This window comes from Barbus barbus (genome assembly GCF_936440315.1).
Source record: "Barbus barbus genome assembly, chromosome: 41".
Taxonomy (NCBI): domain Eukaryota; kingdom Metazoa; phylum Chordata; class Actinopteri; order Cypriniformes; family Cyprinidae; genus Barbus; species Barbus barbus.
In genome coordinates, this window is record NC_136719.1 from 17,232,895 (window position 1) to 17,248,597 (window position 15,703).

General features: G+C 38.5%; 1 protein-coding gene across 1 annotated transcript in view; it reads right to left on the reverse strand.

The window, feature by feature from the left end:
* Positions 1-13,384, reverse strand: part of LOC306860226 (zinc finger protein castor homolog 1-like) — a gene marked incomplete at its 5' end in the record, with an annotated part of 82,131 nt that extends 68,747 nt beyond the window's left edge. The window contains 2 exons of the mRNA XM_079401815.1: positions 3,424-3,486; positions 13,336-13,384. Of these exons, the coding sequence (XP_079257941.1) occupies positions 3,424-3,486; positions 13,336-13,384 (112 nt within the window). The remainder of the gene's footprint in view (positions 1-3,423; positions 3,487-13,335) is intronic.
* Positions 13,385-15,703: the final 2,319 nt, after the last annotated feature.

Genomic DNA, 15,703 nt, shown 5'->3' on the forward strand with positions numbered 1-15,703 from the left:
GTGATTAATAAAGCGAGACATAAAGCGAGACTCCAGAGTGCTGCGCAGGCCTTTCTGTAGCCTTAGGTTGTTTTGTTTAATGCATTTCTTTTGTTTGATTTAAATTCTTTTTTTATTTTGCCTCATAAACGGTTTGAATTATCTACTCGCGCATACATAATTCTCCAAACATTTTCTTTTGGTATACGCCTCACGTCAATCAGAAACTGAAAATGGATTACCCTGAAAGATAAATATTCGACGCTAAGAGAAGCTTACTCGAAAAAAGGTTTCCAAGATGCTAGTATCAAATTGGCTTTATAGAATCTGAAACAGTGTATGTGCTTGCAGAGAAAATAGGGTGATGCACAGCAATGGTACTGAGGCGGAGGGGGAGACTTAAAGGATGTGATTTATCTGAGCTTGATTGCGTGTTAATCGAGGTTACGTGTATTAAGTGGAATCTAATTGGAACAGACACTGGCAGCCTGACAGATCGACATGATGCAGATGGATTGAGAGAGAGAGAGAGAAAGAAGGGGTGAGTGAGTGAGAGAAAAACAGAAAGCAATAGAGGGACAGCAGTAAAGCAAATATGAAACTACTAAGATGTGCTTTCCAAAAAGAAACACAGGAATTTGTACTTAACCTACTGGAATTACACTTAAAGAGTCAAAGACTTCAATAATATAAATACAAAATGAAATTAGAATATACTTTAATTACAGTTATTGTAAATTAACTATGTGTGCTAAAAAAAATCTAATCAAAATGTTACTTGCAAACGACTTCCTTGCATGATGACATCACAAAGGCCACTAGAGATATATGTGACCCTGGACCACAAAACCAGTCTTAAGTGTCAATTTTTCTAAATTGAGATTTATACATCATCCGAAAGCTTTCCATTGATGTATGGTTTGTTAGAATAGGACAATATTTGGCCGAGATACAACTATTTGAAAATCTGGAATCTGAGGGTGCAAAAAAATCTAAATATTGAGAAAATCGCCTTTAAAGCTGTCCAAATGAAGTTCTTAGCAATGCATATGACATAGCAAAAAGTTTTTTAACTCACAGAATGTCCTGTTTACATTTAAATATGTATCACATTACAGAAGTAAAATGCCTATTTATATTGGATATGCTTATACCACTAAGAATTAGGAATATCACAGTAATTTGTTTCATGAGAGCGTGGCAAGTTCTCTGGTCCTTCTAGAAGACGCAACTGCACCACTCCGTTCTGGCATGTGCACTGCACCGCCTCAGTTGCCACAAACATTCATTTATGCTTTATTGGAAACAAGGGGAAAAAATATCCTCCCCTTCAAAAGAAAAAACAAAAAAAGGCCCAGCTGCTCCAGTACATCTCACCTCTGGGAGCCCATGTGTACTCAACTCACCAGCTTTTTCTATCCCAGAAGACAACTGGTTTGAAGGCCCTTGCTTTAAATTCTAAGCATTCACCCTATGACTGAGTACCCTTTGCTACATTAGTCAGAAAAAAGGCATAAGAGCCACACCTGTTGTGCCAAACAACTGCTCTCTGAAAGGCTACACAAACATGTAACAAATTATACCAACAGAAAAGGAGGGGGTGAAAAATATCTGTAGCTGCATGCCAAATGCCGAACGGGAGGAGGTGACTTTAAGGTTTCTCTCTCAAATGAGCGTGTGGACACAAGCCTGTTAACAGACATCGATTCCATCGGGTCTTGGACTCAGAAATGTCATTTGTAGTCATCTTTTATCACAACTGTGTTCAATAACAGGCCTGCGTTATTAACAGCAGCACATACCCGTCGTGGATGACTGTGTCCATTCATGTCCCTTCATTTTGCACTTGTTCTTGCATGACAATTACACAACTGATGATGTGAATGATATCATTTTGTGCTGTAATCTCAGATTATTTCACGTTCAGTCAACCCGAAATCTAAAAAAAAAAATAGCTTAGTTTTAGAATATTTTTATGGTGCATGTGTATACATATATATATATATATATATATGTACATACATTTTTACAAATTAAAAATAAAATAAAGATTACTGTTTTACATGAAAATACTCAGTCTTATAAATAATATGTCAGTCTTTCCAATCTGGGAATCGAACCCATGAAGTTCGTGTTAGAATCTTTACTGGACAAAAAAAAAAGGTAATACTTAAGAATAGGGAACACTTATTCACTATTAACTACGACTTTTCCTTCAATACATTCCTAATTTGCTGCTTATTAATAGTTAGTAAGGTAGTTGTTAAGTTTAGGTATTGGGTAGGATTAGGGATGTAGAATAAGGCCATGTAGAATAAGGCATTAATATGTGCTTAATTACTACTAATAAATGTCTTATATTCTACACTGTAAAAAAAAAAAAAAGCTGATTTTTGAGTTTTCTCAACTTGTTGTTTTAAGTTTATACAACAAAAAGTTGAGAATCTCCTACAAAAATAAATAGAGAGAACTCAAAAATCTGCTGAAGCTGGTTGCCTTAAAATTTTAAGTTGGCTAAACTTTTTTTTTTTTTTTACAGTGTAGTAATATGCATGCTAATAAGCAACTAGTTAAGCGACCCTAAAATAAAGTGTTACCAAAAAAAAAAAAAAAAGGATCCGAAAGCTGTACGCCATTGTTTATTGAAGACTAGAGAGAATAAACCCTCTCTCATCAACACAAAATGCTCAAATCACTCTCGACACAGTCCCGTCACAGTGCCGAGACAAGGGACTGAGCTACTCCTTTCCTCCTTTGATTTGATGCATGCTGACTGTTACACTAATGGCATTAATAAGGACAAAATTACTATTTTGAAACACTGACTTTTCATCTTCCTAATCTGTCTGGCCATGTCCCTGCCCCCAGCCCTCCATTACCGGACCTGCGGACGGGTAGCCTTCCCATTGCTCAGTATGCCATGCAAATTGATTGCAACATTTTGAGAGGCCAAGACGACTATGATCATTGAAATTTGACCCTCAGCTATTTTTAAGTTTTGATTGAGATAGCAACTCATCCAGTTCAGCCCAGATTGTCCAGATAAGATTTCTCTTACTCGGGATATTCTTCTTAAGCGTGGCAGAGGCCAGCACAACCATGCACTTGGCTTGCAAAATGCAGAAATATGCAGAAATGTAGAACACAAATAAAGAAATATGTATATATATATGTATTGTAATGTGCAAAGGGAGGGCTGGTCATGCTCTGCTAGGCTTTGAGCTCTAACATTGAGAGAAATGACACAGTATGATCAAGGACATGAATTGCTCATTGATTTTTAGCACCAGCTTAACTATCCATTCCAATTGATTTTAGCCCTGCCGGGTTATGCGAGTTATGGCACTTTTAATGCATCTTCTGTATGGCGGCTCACTACTGACAGAGAACAAATTTCCAAATGCACAGGAGGCAGAAAAAATGTTGATATGTAAAACAACTTGCCAAAACATGTGAGCTGTTTTCTCTCTATCTTTTCTCTCTCTTTAGCCCTCTCTCGCCCAGTTCCTGGTTGGGAAATATGCACATCATAAAAAGTGTACTTCAGTCTCTAATTATTGGGATATGTCAGTATTTTCACCTGAGAAAACCTTTGCTGATTACAAAATAGAGGCAAAGTGATATAAGTCTGCCGAAATGTTAATTACAGCACATAGCTGCTCTTTGTGAGCCAGTGAGAAAGTGCAGAACATTCTAGGTGTACAGGAACCAAATAAAACCTTTACTGCCTCAACATGCACACCACATACAGTATACATTTCAGGCCGAGAATATACAGAGCCTGCTTACAGAAGTGAATCAAGTTTCCACCAAACATGTACAGAGAATGCGGCCAAAACTTATATGAAAATGCAAAATATTCTACATGAAAACAGCATTTTTCTATAGTGCTAATTTAGTATGAACCCAGTCTATTATTCTTAGCCAAAATCATGAAATAAATTCAAATTCGTGGATAATTCTTGATGTATCTCTTCTTCATCAGTGGTATTATATCATTTGCATCAATTATTAATTAAGCCTGGGTTTATTGAAATAAGAGATAATGTGAGACATGTGATCCAATAGATGGGCTAAATGTCATCTGTCACAGAGAAACACGTTAAAATAGAGGCTCACTTTCCTATGCGGGCTCAGCTTTCACCCCGGGGAGGGGAGATTTCTTTTACTTCTGCAAAATACTGCTTTCAAATATCACAAAGTCTATTACGGCACACTCATTTTTGCCCTATTGGTTCAATTACCTATTAAGTTCAAAGGACATTTCGTTCTGTTTTCAAGTAGGGTCAGATTACAGACCGAACTTAAACCCTAAATTTCAGAATTAACATCTTCCCCTCTCTCGTCCCACCTGAGACATCATACCTTTTCATTTCCCATACTACGCCAGTGGCCTCATGAGACAGGTTTAATGCGGATTTCAGTGCAAATGGGACGTGGCGAGTGTCTTTCCAGCACAGTGAGTGGAAGTAGCCACCAGCGCTGCGTCTATAAGAGTGTCAGAGTGTGTGGGTCAGGATGAAAGACAGGCTCCCTGTTAAAGCTGCGAGAGCTTTCAGCCATACGCTTGTTTCTCTCGGCCTCATTCATGCTGTGGCCGTTGAGAGCAAACTGCACACATTGATTCATTTCCACAGGATGACAGGCTGTATGTGGGGAACATGCTTTAAATGTGCTGTACTGTATATGATGTCAGTGAAAACAGAAGTTAGATAAAACTGACAAAACCCCCACACACCCAAACAAACACATGCATACATGTAAATAATGCAATGTAAAATTATGAAATTAATTATAATTAATCATTTTAATATACATATAGTGCATACTAAGCTAGAGTATTAATATTACAAGCTTTAGTAATTATAGTTAAATTAATTTAAAACAATAGAAGTTTACAGTAAAGTAAATTTGTGCAGAACAGTAGACTCAGACTCTTAAAATATTTGCAATGCTTGAAATATATAAGATATTATACCTTCTTTTAAAAGGGCAATTTAAATATTTAAATGCATTTAATGACAGTGTACAATAACTATGGCCTTTCTATCGCTCTGTTCTTTCACAGGCGCACACACCTTTTCTGAAAACACAAACAGCAAAAAAAAAAACATGAACGCCCTCCAGCATTATTAACGATGTGATAATTCTCATTTGAAAAAGCGACTTTGCACTTGTGCATGTGCTTTGCATGACAGCATAATTACAATATTTCACTTTTCCTGTTGATTCACTCTATTTGTGCACAGCAATGATAGAGCCAGCACAAACCGTCTGCCAGTTACAACAGCAATGAGACACGTCATGGAAAACTTTATGATCGCATGTTCCTGTTAATCAAGGTTTGAAAAAAGCGAAAACCTTCACTCCTATTTACCTAAACCAGCTCACTTTGTGTAGCATTATTTTATGGGTTTGTTGTTCTACCGTGAGGTATTATAACTTTGCATTCTTTCCCAAGGTCAGCTGCTGGCGTGACACACACAATATTTGCTTATGGGGCTTTTCAGGTCAGTTCTATTATATTTGCATCAAATAATTTTTGATAAGGGATGTAAAAGACCTATAAAACTGTACCATAAATGGGAGAGGTTTAGTTGAGAAAAAAGTACAAAAGATCAACAGGTTTATTTTTTTTTTTGTGTGTTGAACCTTGCCGAGCAATGCACCTAAACTAGGCCAACAAAGTGGGCACCAGCTCTTGTTTCTGCCCAAAGTACCTGTCTCTTATCTCTACAGCTCTATAATCACTTAACAAAGACTCGGGCATTTGCACAAATTAAAACATCAATAATGCACGAGTGTTTTCAGTTTCTGCCACACACACCCCATTGCTGGGGCAGCAGCACTCTCTCAAAATGTGCCACGCTCTTGCCCCGAGAGACCTCAAATCCAGTACCAACCCACACCCCCTTGACTCGGGAGGGGGGAATTAAATGCAATAGACGATTGGGGGAGGGGTTATTTTTTAAGAATGAGGGAAAGTGGCGCTTCAGTGTAAACAGCCAACACCCTTGAGTGGCATACTTCCATAAACAACATCACCACGGCATGGCCACCGTTTGTCATTAGCGGTCTCGCTGTGAACACAGACACAGCTTTAATACAGGCCTGGGATTCTGCCCTATCTTTACATATCTAAATCGGCAAAGGCTAGTCTCTTATTTACAGGGATGAGAGCAACTAAACCATCATAGTGAGATGAAATATTGCATGTTAAATATGCATAAAAGGGGTCAAAACAAGTCCACTATGGGAGAAAAGGAAGAGAGGAAGGGTGGAGGAAAAAACATTCAAACTTAAAGGGTCCGAAGACGGAGCCAGGAGGTGTTCCATATGAGACAGTCCGTTAGGACATGAATCTTGTCCCCCGTCTTCACGTACTATCCACATACCTCCCAGAATGTATAGTCTATACCTTAAAAAGGAGATAACCATTCAAATACTGCAGGATTTGTAATGTGTGTGCTTGAGCCAAATGTGCATGTTTATGAACATTAAACACATTCCTTCTACGGGCAAAAAGATGTCTAAAGACAGACTAACTCATAGAGATTCTCACACACACACACACACACACACACACACACACACAGGCTTTTAAGCCGACGCATTACATTAAGTTGCTTTATTTTTCCCAAGTATAATATTTTATCTTTTTTCTAAACAGATTATTTCATGTTCAGAGCTAGTTTATCATTATTCCCTAGTTTTTCTCTCTTCCCGTTACCCTTGCAAACGATCCCCTTGTTAGCAAACTGTTAGCAAAGACAGACGCTTGGTACACAAATTGCGCTCGACCAAGCGAATTTGTTTTGCAAGGATGACCTGTTTAATCATCTCATTTTCTTTTGCGGACATTTATTCATCTGGTTTCCACGGTTACGGAGAACATTAAGGGGCTACAGTAATAAGGCTGGAGAGTCCAACAGGTAATAAAAAAATTAACGCCATTTTCCAGCAGCCGAGGACGGTCTCTGAAATGAATCAGGGGAGAGGGGAGCGCACACGCAGGTGAAAAGGGGCCTCCAATATTTCCAAACAATTAAGGGCCGGGCGGGTTATTTCACTCTGTAGAGAAGCTCAGATGGGCGTCCAATGGACATGACACTTTCAGAACAATCAGTGCTCGGCTGTTTTAAAGTCATAATGTTCCCTTATTTATCGTGATACTCTGATTACTTATCAAGACAATCAAATCCATCTGAATTACGATTATAAAAAATTTTTCCCTCCATTCTAAGATAAGATTACTGTTAGTTGCAAAAATACAGTTATAGAGACATGTTGTATAGATTTAAAAAAAAATCTATGTATTTAGATAAAATATATATAAATATAAAATAATTTTTTGCAGATTTCTTTATTACAAAGACAATTTTTTGGAAATTATTTCTGGTCCTTTTTTTTTTTTAAGCCTTCCAAATCACTACAGAAGATAATGTCTCTCTCTCTCGACTTTGACAAATGTTGCCCCTTTGTAACAACCAATGAGTCTGACTACAAGCCAAATATAGAAAATTCCAGCACAATAGGCAGGACAGGTGTTGGAACCCCTCTGGAAGGGTATGGGTTCAGTAAGTGAGACTAACAAAATCCAAATATGGTATTCAAGTATAGCAGCATACAGACAAAATAAACAATCCATTAGCATTCTCTATCTCTCCTCTACCTGCCTTATGCTTTCACACAATCCACACATACCAGGGATCTACACCACAGATTGCATAATGTAAGGTATAAAGGGAAAAAAAAAGTTGCATAAAACTCTGGACAGACTTGAACAAGTATTTTCATTCTATTTCTGCTGGTTGTGCAAGCCATAACATGGCATTTGTCGTGGTCTGCGCAGTGCTGGAAAATATCTAAATCATGCTGGAACACTATTCAATGAAGGCTGCTTTCAACAACCCAACATGCCCTTTTATTCATTACTCAGTGTGTATGAATAGATAGACATAAAATTGCACAAATAATAGCACACAAGCCTGGTGTCAGGTGGCTTGTTTGCCACATAGCTTGCACAGAGTTTGACTCATTTCGTAAGTTGGTTGTTCCAAAAATATACAGTGGCCGCAAAAGTGTTTGGAACCTTTCTGACACTTAAAATGTGTGAAAGTAATTGCATTAGATAACCAAACGGAATCCTCAAAGAAATGATGCTAGAGATTTTCTTTGCGCTAACTTAACTTTTTTAGACATTTTTAGAATTATTTTTAATCAACTGGTGTCAAGGTGATTTTTCATCAGGGTATGAAGTCCAGTAATTATATTAAAATTGAATTGAAACATTTTTTTCTTTTTCATCAAAATAAAAAAAAAAAGAAAGAAAGAAAAATGAAAATTAATAATTAAATAATAACTAAAATAAAATTTTAAGCAAACATATTTTTCATTAGCTCTATGTCTTGTTAGAATTCAAGCTGAAGCAATTTAATGACGCCAAATCCACACCTGTCATCCAGACAGTTCCAATGTTTTAAAGCAGGCAATCGGTTTCTCATACAGACCAAGGGTATGAACTAGGACACAGACTAAAGAGATGTCTTAGCCTCCCCCTTTCGGTCTTAACAAAAGTCTGGGGCCGGGACAGAACAGCCTTGAGTTCCAAAACTCTTCTTGTAAAGGCAGAAATCCCCAAAAGTGGACACAGAAGAGTCTAAAAAAGCTCTAAGCTCCAACCATGAGACCGCCAACTGCTCTGTTAACAGCCTCTTGACAGGTGTGGGTCCAAGAACCATGTAATCCTATCAAGTTACAGAGTTTAAAAAAAATAAAAAAATCAGTCAAACAGCAAACTCCCGAGCCCCCTTTTGCTCTCTTTTGTTCTCTCTCTCTGCTCGGTTTAGTGTAGGCTGTGACAGAACGCAACAGCTGGGCTTCAGATTTATCATGTACAGACTGTAATTATTGCTGCTGCTGCCTGCTACTGACCCAAGTGAATAGAATGTCACAGGCAAAAGCACACACAACCAGAGGATTCACGGCAGGGGACGCTTCGAACGCAAGCACCCCTGTTTGCAGTTAATTACTAGAGAGGACAGGATATCAGCTCTGTGGTTCTCTAATGCAAACAATCTCTGAGGAAAAAAGGCAACAGGGAAGACGTTCATTTCCCTTGCTTATCATTGGGAGAGTAAAAAAAAGTGAGGATTGTCTTTCAAGAAAAAAAAAATAGCAAATAAATGCATATTTTCATGACTGAGTAGATGAGAGGGAACTTGCTAATTCCACACGATAAACTTTGAGAGATGAATGCAACATGCACACGCCATAGAGATTTGACATAAGACCATCAGAAAAGCAACGCTCTAATCTTATCGCCAGCCCCACCCCATGTGACCTGTGTGTTTGGGTCCGAGATAAGGAGACTGCTAAAGACTGCTAGCACACAGACAAACCATCCATCAGCTCGGGCCAATCGGTCCCTTAACTGCAATCCAGCTGCCGTTCTCCGCTCCTGCCAGACTAACGGAACTCGTCAGAGTGTAGCTGCACTCAGCCGTCAAGAGCGGGTCGCGGTAGCCTCTCTAACAATCCTGCCTGAAACCTGCCTACAGGGTTGTTCACACCTTAAAGACCCCTGCCACATTTAAAAGGATTAGTCGCCACATTTTGTACCGGCTTAATCTTCCTTTCAGACAGCATAATAAGGGAGCGCCGATAAGCGGAGCATGCAAATTTCATTCGAGGCCATTGGAGCTCTAGCTTTCAGACAAACAGACTAAAGTCTTCCACACTGTGCTAATTGCTTCTTCATATTCTTCTTTTCCCCTCTTATATGCCGTATCAGATGCCGCAGATTATTTGTCTCCCCCACTTTGCATGAAATTAGAATTTCATGTGGAAGATCATAAACGTGAAATGAAGCCATTCTGCGAGGCCCTGCGTGCCGAGGAAGATCTTTCCACAACTTTTCTAACCATATGTGCCAAAACAAGAAAACTCCATGTTGTGTCTGCACCGAGGGGGAGAAAATGGATCATGAAATTCTCAATCGTGTGGCACATTTGTTGCAAAAGGTGAGGTAGATATTGTGAGATAGGAGCACTATGAGAAGCTTTTCTTTGCTAGATGCAAAACTTAAACCACAAGCCCTGTGAAGCACCGGTGCCTTGATAGTAATTTATTTTCTTTTTTCTCTTTGTACAGATGACTTTTGTTTTACTGAAAATGACACCACAACTCACCTGAACCTTCCGTTCATAACTGGATTTGCTTACAGCCTGGGAAATTAAATTCTTGGAAATTGTATCATTACTCACACAATATTCCAGCTTATTCACAAAGACGTAACACTGTGATGTACTTGTTTACATTAATACGGAAAACCTTATCTAGCATTATCCTATTTAAATATTTTTTTTAATATACTATTTAATATATTACATAATAATTTGTATATACTATACAGCTAAATTATACAATTACAAAAAACTGCATATTTTAAGCACATAAAACATATGCATATTTGAGATCAATTTATTATTCCAAAACCTTTTCAAGCACAGTATCAATTAGACCATTACTGTGTATAAGTGACAGAAAGGTTTTGAAGTTTTAATTAGGGTCTGGTGTCTGCATGAATGCACAGGAGGAGAGGAGAGGAGAGGAGAGGAGAGGAGAGGAGAGGAGAGGAGAGGAGAGGAGAGGAGAGGAGAGACATGCCTAGAGATTGATCCGTTCCTGTATTAGCCTCCGTTCTCATTTGCCCGACTGTGAGGTCGGAGACTGCTGGGGTATTAGGATGACAAAGTTCATTTTGATGGTGGGGAGCCAGTGACTGATCAGGAAACTCAAGCTAGATTCAGTCGCCTTCTCTCTGTCTTTGCTAGCCTTTCCCATTCAAAGAAATACATATAATTAAACAAGTAAATACAAGTACATTTACTATAGCAGTTAAATCTACAGTAAAATGTACTGATTATTGTAAATAATAAACTACACTATTAATATATATTAACTTTGATAATTAAATTGAGAAAAAAATAAAAAATTTTGTGTAAAAAAAATGTATGAGCTATATGAATACAACATTTAAATAAATACAGCTACATATAAATAATTTAGTAAATGATTTTTTTTGTCTTATTTTAATATGTACAAAAACTACAAATTGAAAAAAACAAAAAACATTTTGTTTCAAATGACTCAAATGTGCAATGTACAAATGCATTTCAGATGTCCTTCTAAAAGGAGCTCACCTTTCTTCTGTGTCATCTGTGCGTGTCATCAATTATAGATTAGAATTTAAAGAATATGCATGAGTTGACATGGCAACACTGATCACCCCTTCACTAAAGAGCGCTCTTGCCGCTCTCAGCGGTCGGGTGTGCCAGGGGTCCCTCAGGAAAAATAAGCATAAAAGGGGTTAAATGTGATGCATAGCATCCTCTCCCCCTTTAATGTCCCCCCTTCCAAATGTACTTCAAAACTCTGTTAATCTGCAGCACACAACATTCCCATTAGCATAGCCCAGCCCCCTCATAAAAATTCCAGCTAGTTTAATTAAAAAATGTAAATTTACTGTCATCCGAAGAGCTGCAGAATTAGGACAGCAACAGCCTTTTTTATTGCTTAAGACATCAAATTGATTCGGTTGTTGCTAAATTGTGATAAAGGTTATTGAGGGCTGCAGACCTTGGGTTGTTTTTTCCTCCTCATTTGATCCTATTTTGCAGATGAGTGGTAAAGGTGCTCAGAGTGGACAGAGGCTAAAACTGCTTTCACTCGCACAGAAGAAAAAAAAAACTACTGGAGTAATAAAATAACTCCAGTCATCTGAACAGAGGGCATGCAGCAAAATGACAATGATTAGAAAAAATTCTCGAGTGTGTCTCATTTAGAATAAGAATAAGACAAAAAGCAAATTGTGATCCTGTTAAAAAAATGTTTCTGATAAATATGACGTAACTAATCTGAAGCCCATTCTGAAAGTTCAAGAGATGCTCTTTAAAAGAAGCCACAATGGCATTCATTTTCACTAGTTTAATTTCATCTTTCACCATTTATCATTTAGAACAAAAAATGTTCATTAGTGTCAAGAAAAAAAAATTCTTGCCTGAGGGCAACAAGACATGAAGATATCGCATCAAAAAACTAGCTAAAATTATTGATTGAATTTTTCAGTTATGACAAAACCTACTTTTGCCACTGGAAAAATTCACTGATGAATGTACGTGTGTATTTATTTCCCAAGCTAAAAAAAAAAATTGTGGTTATTGACTACTTAAACAACCAGTCCTATTACAAAACTAAAACAGAATTATTTTGAAACATGCAATAATATGTTTTTTAATTTAATATAAAATATCTATTTTTTTAAATAAATAAACATATAGCAGTTACACACCACGATATATAATCAAATAAGTGTCAAAGTAACGTCTAAAACTCTACCTAAACAGCATCGAGTGAAACACACTGAAAGCCAAACAAACAAGTGTGTGAATAAACACTACAATTCTGGCCTAAATTAAAACTATATAAAAAAAAACATAAGTTTAATTTTCCAGGAACTCTATTTAAGACTAAACTGAAATAGAAATCCAACAAACTCAAACCACACATTACAAACTAACTGTGCTAAAACAACAGTGTTTATTTCAGGAACATATTTCCATTTCTGATTTTATAATAATAATATCTAAAGCTCCAAAAGCCGGATTATTTGGTGATGAAATTAGGAAATAGGATGGGACAGTATGACTGATATCAATTTCATTATATCCCTAAACGGAGGAACAAGGAAAACGGAGAAGGATATCATTTGTTCTGTGTGCCCTTACATGTGTCAAAACAACCTTACTACAGCATTTTGTTTACTCAGTCCCCTTGGCAACAAATCCCTAGGCCACACCAGTCACTTCACTAATATTTCTACATGCCTATGTATGTTTATGCCACATCGGTGCTTCCATAAAGTTTTATCAGCATCAAAAAAATAAAAAATCCCAAGGAAAACAAGACTGCTTTAATAAACACAGATACAGTATATGAGTTTCAAACATCACTGAATGCCTGTAGGTAAGAGTGATACACTGTGTCTAAACAATAAATAAACTTGACTACTTCCAGGTTTAAAATGAAAGTAGTCTACTTAAATTGTTCCCCTCCTGAGAGGCACGAGTAAAGTAAGAAAAGAAAACATGCGACTCAGGGACAGAGTGATCGTATTAAACACTGCCATCTTCTCAGGGCTTGTCGCACAGTTATAAATAAAGGTACAGTGAACTCACAGCGACGATATGCGGCACTTAAAACAACTTCCCTGTTCAAGACATATTTTATATTTAAACACTCACTTATGGACACACACTCACTCACACAGAAAGGTTAAAGAGGAGGGTCACTTACCATATTCAGGGTAGTCGAAGTTAAATCCTGTCAAGCATGTAACTTTCATAATATTACTGAACTCTGTTTGAAAATCATCAGATGTAAGCTGGTCTGTGAGAAAAGGAAAACTAAAAGAAGTTGACAATAAATGCCTTTTTTGCTCTCAATCATGTACTAAACTCCTTGACATGTAATCTGTCAATAGTTTGTAGCAGAGATAATGCCGGCTGCCACAAGTGAGGTTGATTGGCAGCTTGGCTTGGCCCCTCCCTCCCGTGGTTTGACGGGGAGTAGGTGAGAGAATACAGAGCCGGCCCCTTCCTCGACTGCTCCTCCTGCCTTTCTCTCTCTCGCTCCCTCTCTTGGTCTATGGTTCTGCTCCTGTACACACGCACACACACCAAGCAGTTGGCGATGTCTGAATAGGCAGATAGGAAATTACAGCAGTGGAGGAACCTGAGCACACTTTTTTCCTCCCCTTAGTGGGCTGGCCTTCCCATCTTTGGGCTCTTCTAGCCTTTCAAGTCTCTCGGGGAGGAGCCTTCCACGATTTCATGAAAATGAGGAGGGAGGGAAAACTCAAAGGCTCAGAGAAAATATCAAGCTCATTAGATATATCAGTCGGACATTTTTGCATGCGATTCTGATGATAACAGCACGCCCGTTTTAAAATGAACAAAGTGTTCTGGTTTTGGTTTATCTCACATTGTGGGAAAGACCCTCTCTGGCCTACTGTGCATTTGACTATCGCAGTTCATTTTATGAGTGTTATTTACTGAAAATAGGAAGTTTGCGGGAATATTGCAAAAAAAAAGAAAAAAGAGAAAAAAATAACATATCAGCAAATTCAAAACTAGGGTGGTTATATAAAAGGGGAAAAAAGGTTATATCAGTTACATTTTATTGCATATTTTAAAGTTTCCTCATAATAAAAAAACAGACATCAGTATTGAACAGTGCTCACATGGTGAAGTAACCTTATCCTCGGAACAGTTGGTTGTATATTACGAGAAAAAAAGAAAAAGAAAACCTACATGTCCCATCCCCCGTTCCCTTCTTCTCCCTCCCTTTTTCCCTCCTTCTCTTCTTCATTCATCTTTGCCTGCTCCCTATGTTCTTGTCCCTCTGATAAGGTATCAGTTTTCATTGTAATTTCAGGTGAAATGATAAACGGCAGCCGTTACCAGGTGACAATGAATACTTTATAAGACAAAGCCCTTATTTGCCTGGCAGTTTCTTCCGCTGCGGCATGCAAAAGCGCACCCGGACAGCATATTTTCAGCATATTTTCTATCTAAACACAGTCGACTTTGGAAATATTTTCATTTGCAACTTGAACCGCAAATGATACGAGTAAACACCAGGCAGGAAGTGCCAAGTTTTGGCCAAAACAAAAAGAGCTTATATTCTTGAAAGCACTGAGAAATAAGGCCAATAAAAAGGGGAAATGCATATTCTGGGTACTGTCTCATAACTGTGAGAAATGAGTCAATCTCAAGTTCCTGTTTGCTAACTGTTACATCTCATTTGTGAGCATAAAACAGGTTTTGGTTGATTTAGTGATTATGTGGATGACTCATAAAGCAACAATGGCAAATGTTCCCACCTTAAACTCAATAATCCAGAAGGGAAGAGCCAGTGCAGTCAGTCATCAGATATCTTCGAGACGTTCCGGAGAAAACCCTAAACACGCAAAATATCAGCAGCTGCGCCACACCTATCGATCTCTGCCAACTTCATAAAAGTTTTGCAACAAAACAATATAATGCCACCTTTATGCGTGGGACGTTTTGGAATTAGTAAAGCAACACGTGTCGAGCGCATTCAAAGCACTGACTGACACCGTAACAAGACGTGCAATGAGCGCGCACCGATCCGGCGGAACGCATTGTACGGTAGCGAACGGCCAGCAGTCGCAGATCATTTTTCTTTTCGCTGCCATTTCTGTTTCTAGGAGAGGAGCTGAATGGCGTTTGATGTGGCCCATTATGATGGTATGCTCAGGGCAAGGGGGTGAGCGGGGAGGGGGGACTGTGACATGGCAGGGCTGCATCCGTCAAAGGGATGCAGGGGCCAGACGTTTAGCTGCCCCTGACCGCGCACTCCAGGAGGGGCTGGTCTGATGGCCGCCACTCCAAGCGCCTCGCTCCGCTGGGACAAAAGCCAGCGCCCAGTTGAAAGATGTGAATTCAGGGGCTTTTGTGCCTTGGGCCCGGGGCCATGCGGAGTGAGAAAACTGACCTTTGCTGGGAGTTAGATTGTGTTTGAACCCTCTCGCTGTCTCAGCCAGTGGGACGGCACACAAACTGAGTGGACAACTGTGAAGTGGAGGGCGTCACAAAAAAGAAAAAGAAATAAAAAAAAAGACAGAAAAGGGAGCATCACC